Raw genomic sequence first — 9,875 nt, forward strand, 5'->3', positions numbered from 1 at the left:
ATTATATCTCAAAAAAATTTTTTGTCTTCCATACTTTTGTTCTCTTTTCCAGGTGCTTTTCCTCCCCTGCCGGGACAGAAGAAAGCGGTGCCGAGAGAGATGACCCTAAACAACATCTGGCTCTTCCTTGTACAGTCGCTGGCGTTTTTGTCAGGGTACATGTGGTACTGCGTTCTTCACTATTTTTATCAATGCCTATTTTAAAAATCTCACTGAGACCTGAAAACTTAAAATGTAGGAAATTTCAAGCTCTTGCGTAAGAGCATCATGTTATCTGTGTGAATGTGAACAACACCACAGTCAAGAAAATAGCCGACTTCTTTTTTTTTTATTTTTTATTTTTATTTTACGCTCCTCGGGGGCCGTTTTAAACTCATGATTTACTGGATCCATCGTCGGTGACCTGCTAATGCAAACGGACAAGAGTTTGTTGTCGGTCTTTCAGTGAGGAAAGGTTTATCGTGACCGGATGCATCCAAAAAAAGAGGATACGCGAGCTGGCAAGTGCTTGGTCTTCTAACGACAAGTGTTTGGTTGAAACTCATCCCCTTATCTTTCCACTTCCCAAAATAAAGACTGTGAAATTCACTGTCACGTTTTTGCTTTTGGCCCCACCACCTAAGGAACATGTCGTGACGGCAGTCTCCAGAAACTTGTCCTCGCTCCCGTCCCGTTCTCCATGACATTACACGTATCCAAGACCGGGGCGACCATTCTACGTTTGCCACCAGGCACCCAGATTGCTCGACCCTTCGGAGAATTGTCCGTTCACCTGTAACGTTGGGGTTTTTTTTTTTTTGTTTAAGTATGCACCATTTTTACATGTGGATTTTATTAATGTAGTATTTTTTTTTCTTCTTTGAATTGCACTTTTTATGACACGGTTACACTTCTGTAGACTGTTTTTTGTTTGTTCCCAATAAGTGCTGAATTTTTTTTTTTTTTAAGATGCGCCTCTGATCATTTGTCAAGTCTGTCAGCCGAAATGTCTCATTTCATTAGCGTCCTTGTTGTGTTTCTATGCTGCGGCCTCTATATATCTGACATGCAGGGAGGAAGAAGGCCCGGAGAAGTGTGTTGTATTTGCCAATCCAGGGGGTGACTCTGACCATATGTGACCAATATTCTTTCCTTCAATCCTGAAATCGCATCGGCTCAATTTCTATTGATCTCCTACATGTTTTAGGGCAGTGTCATGGCGCAGATGTCTCCCATTCTTCACTTTTTCTATCAAAGGTTGAACGATGCCACACGGAAGACTGTGAAGCTGAGATTTCAAAGGCGGCTCTTACGACTGAGCATGTTAATGCCCAACTGATATGGTCAAGCCCATCTTTGGAGTGCACACCCATAGGAGACGTCAATCATTTTTTTGACTTTTAGTAGTCTGTCACTATCGACGGTCGCTCCGGAGGCCGGCTCCCTACGGACTTTTCAGGATGTGGTCCTTCCAGATTGCTTAGGGTAGCTGGCCTATGATGAACGACCAACGATGACGATGGGCACGTGGGCTTTTCAGTATTATCCTCCACTGAAGTCATAGTCTGCTAGGTTTTTCGCGTTGGCCATCTTTCCGCCGGTGTTAAGGCTGCAATGGTAGAGTTCAAGCCATACTATGGTATTTTTTTTGCGAAGTCTGTCTAACGCTACTAGAATGTCCTCCAGTGTTGCGAAGCTACATGCCTCAGCATGCCCTGGCAACCTGCAGCCTTTAGGGCATGCGGGGAATCGGAGCTTCCCAACAGGACGGTGATATCTAGTATGCCATAGTGGGAAGTATTGGGGTCCTAGATGCACTTTAGCTCATCCTCTGCGATGTGGTCATCCGTTTTTGTACGTCATCATTGTGAAAAAAGAAGAAAATTACAGCCGAGATGCAATCTCACGCGGACTCCAGTTACAACCGACTCCTAAACGGGACAATATGGGGTCGACAAACACATTATTTGACAAAGCCCAGATAGAATTCCCGTTTTACTGGTTGAAAGATTTTGATCCGTTGAATAGCCGGAATAAAACCTTTTTTTTTTTTTTTTTCTTTTCCTTTTACACAGAATTTTTTTTGCAAATCTGTGATTTCCTATGACTGTCCTCTGCAGTAGTTGTGATGCCGCCACACATTATTGCGCCGCCTGGTTCAGCAATATTGTGGTACCTGCAGCGAGCGGGTACCAGGATGGCGGGTGTGCGGCTCTACGTGGCTCGAGTATTATCTAGTAGGAATGGAGGGAAATGAGGCAATGATTGGTCTCTCAATTTGGTTAAATTTTTTTTTTCTGAACTTTTAAAGGGTTTGTCCACTTTTTCCAGGTGTATGTTGTTGTGGTTTTTTTTTTTTTGTTTTTTTTTTAATTTGATAGGAAGGTTTTGATGGTGGGACTCCAGCAATTTAACTGAACTGGTTGGTAGAATTCAACAACAAGCTGTTCATTTTTCTGCCGCTCCCCCACAGGTTAAGCAAAGGGCATGGCCCCCTAGAAGCTCTTGACGGGTCCTTCTTTTTTTCTTGATTAATTGTATAGTTTAAGATCATGATCATGGAAAAGGGCTGACTGTAATATTACGTGTGAGATCCTCCGGAGAGGGAAAGCGAAACGTGCTCTGCAGCCAAAAACTAGAGTATGTTCTCCAAAACAAGTTATCACTTATCCACAGTGTAGGTGATGGCTGGCTGATCGGTGGGTGTCCAGACCACCCTTTTAAAAGGTTATTCCCAGCATCAAAAGTTCTGTTCCGTCGTAATCGAGCGGTAGCTGTGTGTGTGTGTGTGTGCACCACCGCTGCTTTCATTGACTATGGTACTGTCAGAGGTGGCAGATTACAGCACTCTGTTGTCTTGCCATCCCATCGAATATAAACAGGAGACTGGTCGTGCTTTGACCTCTGGGACCCTTAGTGGCTTTGCGTTCATCAATCGGTGATATCACATATTTTGTGGACAGATGATCAGTTATGTTGGGAGCGCAGGGTCCACCATTCACAATAGGAGATATCGCAGCTCACCTCCTCCCCCTATACAATGACTGATAACACCTCTATATACAGTATATCACAGGATCCACCATTCACAATAGGTGATGTCACAGCTCACCACCTTCCCCTATACAATGACTGATAACACCTCTATATACAGTAGATAACATGGGATCCTCCAATCACAATAGGTGATGTCACAGCTCACCTCTTCCCCCTCCTGTACAATGACTGACTGATAACACCTCTATATACAGTCGATGACACAGGATCCACCATTCACAATAGGTGATGTCACAGCTCCCTGCACAATGGTCTTTGCCCAGATTAGAGGATGTTCAGATATGTTCTATACATACATATAAGGTCTGAGTTAGTCTGAGTCTATTGCTGCTCATGAAAAAAATAAAAAAAATTCAAATTAATTTTTTTACCTACATAAAACATAGCAAACCAGAGGCCATTTTCTGATGTGCCATCCCCTTTAAGTGGGACCGAGGATGAGGTTGATCATATCAGATCAGCCGGAGTAAAGGTCCTGTTACATTTAGCGATGCGCCAGCAATCCCGACCACGATATGACCCGGTCAGGATCGCTGGTGTATCGCTAAATGGTCGCTAGTGAGCTGTCACATAGGCAGATCTCACAGCGATGCAGCGCCGGTCGTACTCGGCTGTCAGACGCGGCGAGGGTGACAGTCTTCCGCCTGCGTCCATGGCTTGCTCGTCGGCGCCAGCAGGAAGTCGATGACGAGAAATGGACCAGGCCGATCTCACGCGATCAGCGATAGCCAGCGGGGGAGCCGGTCGGAGGTGAGTATCACATGTAGCGATATCGCTGCTGCGTCACAAAATCGGTGACGCTTTAGTGATATCGCTATGTGTAAAGGGCCCTTAAGACATTCCCACTGATTAGCTAGTACCTGCTAATGGGGTTTTCCAGCTATAAATCCTGAGTTCCCTTCTGAATAGGTGACATGTTTTGTTGGTGACTGCCTGGACACCACCCCACAACCATTAGAAAAGGGTGTCTTATCCAGTTTGAATGATGCAATGCTCCATTGAAATGGAAAAGCTATTTATCTGCAGATCTAGGGTTAATCTGCAGCGGAGTAGCCTCTAAACCATGTCTGTCAGGCAAACTGGAGCATCTACAGGGAGAAAATGGCGTAATCTCTTCCCTGTAGCCACTCTCTTCCAGACATCGGGGCGGTATTCTGTGAGCATGGCTGTCATTGCCCCTCCCCGCTAAATTCACCCCTGTCAATCAAAGTGCTGTTAGCGGTGACTGTTACAGCCCTCTGCCCCGCCCTGATGACTGGAAGCGATCGGCTGCAGGGTGGATATAGCTTCATTTTCTCCCTATAACAGCTGTTCTGTTAAAACATGATTCAAAGTCTACTTACCTGCAAATCCCCACTTTATCGGTATATAGTGTTTTTTTTTTTTTTCTTTTTTTAGGTGACGACAGTTTCCCTTTAAACAGTGCGGGAACAATCTAATATTGATAACGTATCCTAATGATCTGCCGTCAATGTCCAATTTAGTTTAAAGGGAACCTATCACCTTGGAAAACGCAATTTTCCCTGCAGATATTGCGATGCTGCCCGGCCGCCTTACTGAAAGTGCGGCAACTGGGAGAAAGTGAACTTATCTTCTGCTAGGAGCCGCCGGCTTTCAGTCATGGAGGCATCCACGGACGGCTCGAGTCATCGCTTCCTATACTGTGAGTGGCGGCTGTAAGCACACACCGGCACTTTAGTTGACTAGCACATCTTTGCAAAGATATGCTAAAGAGTTGGCTGTCAATCCTAGTGCCATGTTATGCTTACAGCCCCCACTCATAGTATAGGAAGCAGTGACGCTCCCATGACTGAAAGCTGGCGGTTCCTGAAAGGAGAGAAGTTTATTTTTTTTCCTCTGGTAGCCACACATACATTAACACTATTTCCTGCAGATTAACCCTATATCTGGAGGTAAATAGTGGGGGGTTTTTTTCTCAAGGTGATGGGTGGGTTCCCTTGAAAAAAAAAAATAAATAAATAATTTCTTATAAATGTTTTGTTTTATAAAGAAAAACAGACTTAGATTCTACAGTGGCCCTTCGGTAAGCTTTCGAACTTCCTGTTCTTTTAGGGAATGCACGTGTACATTAGCAGTAATTGTCAGACTCAGACGCTTGTATATTGCGGCATCTAATGAGCGTGTGCAAAGGTCATTGTGACGAGAGGTGATCTCTGTGAATAGAGGTGTTTCCTTTTCACTATAATCCTGTCTCTGCTGATAAGGAGCCTGCTGAAAACTCTCAGTAAGAACAGAAAGTGCTCAGAAATAGGGTTGCCAAGCTCTGTCGACTGTATAGCAGCTGGGTTACGCACATCCGCCCCGTACTAATTTGAATATGTGGCGGATGTTCAGTACCCAACCTCTATACAGCCCCTAAGGATAGGGACACATGACTGTCCATCTACTCTCAGGGTTGCATTGAGGCAAGCGTCTTATTGTCCCGACTGGCAACTCCAGGCGAGTGTTGCTCCAAAGTAATAGTTGCAATTCAGTAAGAACTAAAAGTTGAGGTTCACCTATGACCACTAAAAATACGCCCAGAAGTCTGTAAATGCTGAATATGTGATTATTCACAATGGGCTAGCTCCAAATCCCTCATAGATAAAGATTTAAATTAGATCTGTCGCCGCTTCACGACTTGTCTGTTTTAATAAATATTTGTATTCCCCAATAAGTACAATTCTGGAGCGATATTTATCACAGCTCTGCGTGGGCCGTCCAGAGTCCGACACTGCCAGCTCTAATTGGGCGATGTCAGAGTCTAGGGACACGCCCCCAACTGGTAACCCCTTTCCACACATAGTTCTAGGCCGGGATCACACATGCGAGAAACTCGCACAAGTCTCGCATGTTAATACCCGGCACTAGGATCGGAGTGTGCGGCTGCATAGAAATACATGCAGCCGTACGCTCCAGTCCCGAGCGTCGGCAGCAGTACCGGGTACTAAGATGCGAGACTCGTCTGAGTTTCTCGCACGTGTGATCCCGGCCCTAGTCTAAATGTTAAAAATTTGCAGCCATCAAGAAACATTACATTTAAAATGACCCTGACGGCTGACACGTGATGGCCGGCCCTCGCCGTCGGGTTCTCCACAGAACACCATGTCAGTCACTTCATCATTCCTTAAAGAGATATACCTAAAATCAGATTGTGCTCCTGACCTGCACATTGTAAAGGCTTTTCTCTAAATGTACCGTAATTACTCCTACAGTATGGTTTGTACATTTTAGAAACTATCACTTTTTAGTTTTTGGGTTTTTTTTTACTTTATTTTTGAGACCAGATTAATGTTACCTTGTGGCTAGAGTCTATTTTTTTATTTGGAATGGATGTTGGTAAAAGGTGGACATTCCCTTTAAATCATAATATAATATTAATCATAAAACTGGCTGTCTTTTATAGGATTGACATATTTATCACATTCTGGATTTATATTTTTATATATTTTTTTGGTCTGGGTAAGCCCCGCCCTAGAGGGTCCCGGGGATTCCACTGTTTTATCAGTCATGAGCGTGGGATGTATGTGCTGCTCAGCAACGGGTCAATATTACAGAACTGTTTACACTTCTTTCCAAGTGGTCTGTAGAACATTTCAGCAAAACACAATGCTCAATTTTTGGAGGGAAACAAAAAAAAAATCTAAATTTCTGTATGTGTCCCGAAATTAATTTTGTTATGCTCATGGAAGAAAGAAGTAAATACCGTACGTTTTGTTTATATACGGAATTGTGCACTGAATGAGTGTAAATGTCACGGCCATCATGAATTTTTATTTTTTTTTTTTTTGTTTTTGGTCTAGAGTATATATATTATTTTTTTTTTTTATAATTCTTTTACAAAAAAATTTAGAAAATTTTTATTTTTTTCTTTAAAAATATCTTTGCCATGTTTTTGTTTGCACTGATTAGAATTAATATAGGAATATCTAATTTCTTCCAGACTTCAAAACCGAGCTTATTTATTGCTATTTTTTTTTTTTTTTTTTTTTAATGATTTTTGCGTTGCAGTTTTGCTTCTATAAATAAAAGCGCTGTCGGTGTAAAACATGAAACACGTGGGACCAAAGCCGCATTAAGTCAGTTTGTAAATTGCAAAAGAAAAACTTTCTCGCTCATTGTTGCAAATGATGAGCCAATTTTATGAGCCAATTGAAAGGGATACTTATAGGGGGTTTACAAAATTTAATTTTATTTTTTTTTTTCCTATGTTTTTGTTTTCTCACTTTTTTAGTCTCTGTGTCCCTTTAAATTGTCAATACATCTGTTTTTTTTGGCTTACCCTTCATCTACACACAGGAGGTCATTTTTTTTTTTTTTTTGGAGGGGGGCGAAGCCTACATACATTGGAGCTCCGACATGGCTAAGGTACTTTTTGAAGGGAAAACATTAGAGTGGAAGTTTCCACCTCGTTTTGTCTCACAAGGTGTCTGCATCTATGTTGCCGATGATTTCTCTGGTGTATAGAAAATAAAAAATAAAAATCTGTACTCTTAAAAGCTAATAATATGTCTGCCACTGTTTAAAGTGAAGCTCCGCCAGTTTTAAGATCTCTGGCTGAATAGTCAGCAATTGAAAAATAAAAAAAAATATTTTATTTTTATGCTCACTGCTGTTTTTGGATCTTATAATTGTTTTTTTTTTTTTGTTTCATTAAATGTGATTTTTCCACTTGGGCATTTTTTTTTTTAATCCATTTACAGGGTACATGATTAATGTCAGTCCAATGGACTTTGATTAGAGGGGCATCGGACACGCTGGCCCCTGCCGCTCCTTTAAACCTCCTCCGGTGAAGCAAGGGATGTCCCATTTTATTGTAGGAAACCCCCTTTAAAGACTCATATTTTCATAGACTAGTCAGTATGGATACCCAGTATTACTACATTGGTTATTCATGGGGCAATGGGTTGAATTGTCACGGATGTTCTTAAATTTTATAGGCTATAGAGGGGTTGTCTTATTTTTTGGGGGGGACCCTTTTAGCGAAAATAGGGTTGATCTCAAGCCCAAGTAGCTGAACTCCATTATTAGCTCCAGCAAAAAAAAAAAAAGCCTTATCAGATGTGATCTGCAGTGGAATTTAAGATCAAGTGTTGGGTTTCCCTACAGCACCCCCACAGGGGAAATGAAGCATTACATGGTGCTTACTTAAAAAGAAAAAAAAAAAAAATTACTGCTTATGTAATCTGCAGATCCAAAGGATCTACCAGAGTCTAAAGAGCCTAAGATGAATCTGCTCTGGTGGTAGCTGGGTGTGAACGGTGCACGGAGTCGACACAGACGGCCGTATAACTCGGATGAGGATCGCAATGCAGGGACTGGTTGTCTGCTCTCCCAATCAGAGTGTGACAGCTTCATGTATTTCTGTGCAACTGTCGCGCTCTGGTCAAGAGAGCCACCAGCCAGTCCGTGCGATCCTCGTCAGAGTTGCGCGGCCGTCTGACTCTTCCCCTTAGAATAACTGTTTTTACTTTAGATAATTTGAGATTTAAAGGGATTTTCCACTTTGGGTAAACTTCCTCTTCACCTCTCTGCTGTAGTTTTATTTATTTTTTTTTTTTTAAAAAAAAGTGGAGTCTGTGTCGCCGCTCCCGGTGTCTTATTGTCTGACATCAAATCGACATCGCTGCAGCCAATCACTGAGCTCTGTGCTGTGCCCAAATTGACGGCACGCTGATTGACCGCAGTGCTGTCCATGTGACCCCCCTTCCTGTAGACCACTTAGACCCCCACAACTTTTAAGCATTCACTTGTATGAGATCTGTCAGCAGTAACTGGCCTGCTTGCTGACGGCCTCCAGGCAGCCCCAGAATTTGTCATCCTGTTCAGAGTAGTGAAAGCGAGCAGGAAAAAAAAATAAATTCAGACAATATAAAAAGTATTGAAAATATTTGCATTTAATAAAAGAAGCCAAAAAATCTCCCTGTTACTGACTTTCCAGCCGGGCGCGGAGCTTCACTTTCAGCAGCAATTGCATTTCAGGTTGCAATCAATCTGCCAAATGAAAAGCCTGCCAAATATTTGTAATCTTCTCCAGACCTCCCCAGTACGATTTCTATCATTAAAAAGAGTCTATAAACAGCGACGGTGGCGTTATCCGTGTGTGTGGTTTCTTGTTTTCTGCCTTAGGTGATGACGCACACGTTGTGTGAGGAACAAGAAGAAATCATTTAAAGTTTAATTTTTATAAAATCCCATCATTAGAATTTCTTTGGAAGTATTGTTATGTAATTCCGTTTTGTTTTTTTAAATAAAGTTATGTCCTCATGTAACTTTTTTATTTTCCAGTTTTACATTTTGATTTTTATTGCGTTTGTTCCTGCATATCTTGTGGCTGAGATCTATACAATGACGCTGTACAGGGCTGCCGACTGCTGGACTCACACTGTACATTGTGGCAAAAATACAAGTAGTTTTATATAAAACAAAACCGGAACTCCAAAGTCATGGTGAGCCTTTGTATTTTTTTTTTTTTTTTGCCCTGTAAATGAAGGAAATCTATTTCACGCCAACCCTCTGTTGGGATTCAGTATGCCTTTTAGAAAAAAAAAAATTTATATATATATACACAAACACATACAGGTCCATATATATTTGGACAGAGACAACATTTTTCTAATTTTGGTTCTAGACATTACCACAATGAATTTTAAACAAAGCAATTCAGATGCAGTTGAAGTTCAGACTGTCAGCTTTCATTTGAGGGTATCCACATTAAAATTTGAAGGGTTTAGGAGTTTCGCGCTCCTTAACATGCGCCACCCTGTTTTTAAAGGGACCAAAAGTAATTGGACAGATTAAATAATTGTAAATACAATGTTCATTTCTAGTACTTGGTT

At 41.9% G+C, this 9,875-nt stretch overlaps 1 protein-coding gene across 1 annotated transcript in view; it reads left to right on the forward strand.

Moving 5' to 3' along the window:
• The window catches only part of LPGAT1 (lysophosphatidylglycerol acyltransferase 1), a 69,498-nt gene extending 60,190 nt beyond the window's left edge, over nucleotides 1-9,308 (forward strand). The window contains exon 8 of the mRNA XM_073553393.1: nucleotides 53-9,308. Coding sequence (XP_073409494.1) covers nucleotides 53-204 — 152 coding nt within the window. The 3' untranslated portion in view covers nucleotides 205-9,308. The remainder of the gene's footprint in view (nucleotides 1-52) is intronic.
• The last annotated feature ends 567 nt before the right edge of the window (nucleotides 9,309-9,875 follow it).

The sequence above is a fragment of the Dendrobates tinctorius genome, unplaced genomic scaffold (genome assembly GCF_039654945.1).
Source record: "Dendrobates tinctorius isolate UK_male_01 unplaced genomic scaffold, ASM3965494v1 ptg000201l, whole genome shotgun sequence".
Lineage (NCBI taxonomy): Eukaryota > Metazoa > Chordata > Amphibia > Anura > Dendrobatidae > Dendrobates > Dendrobates tinctorius.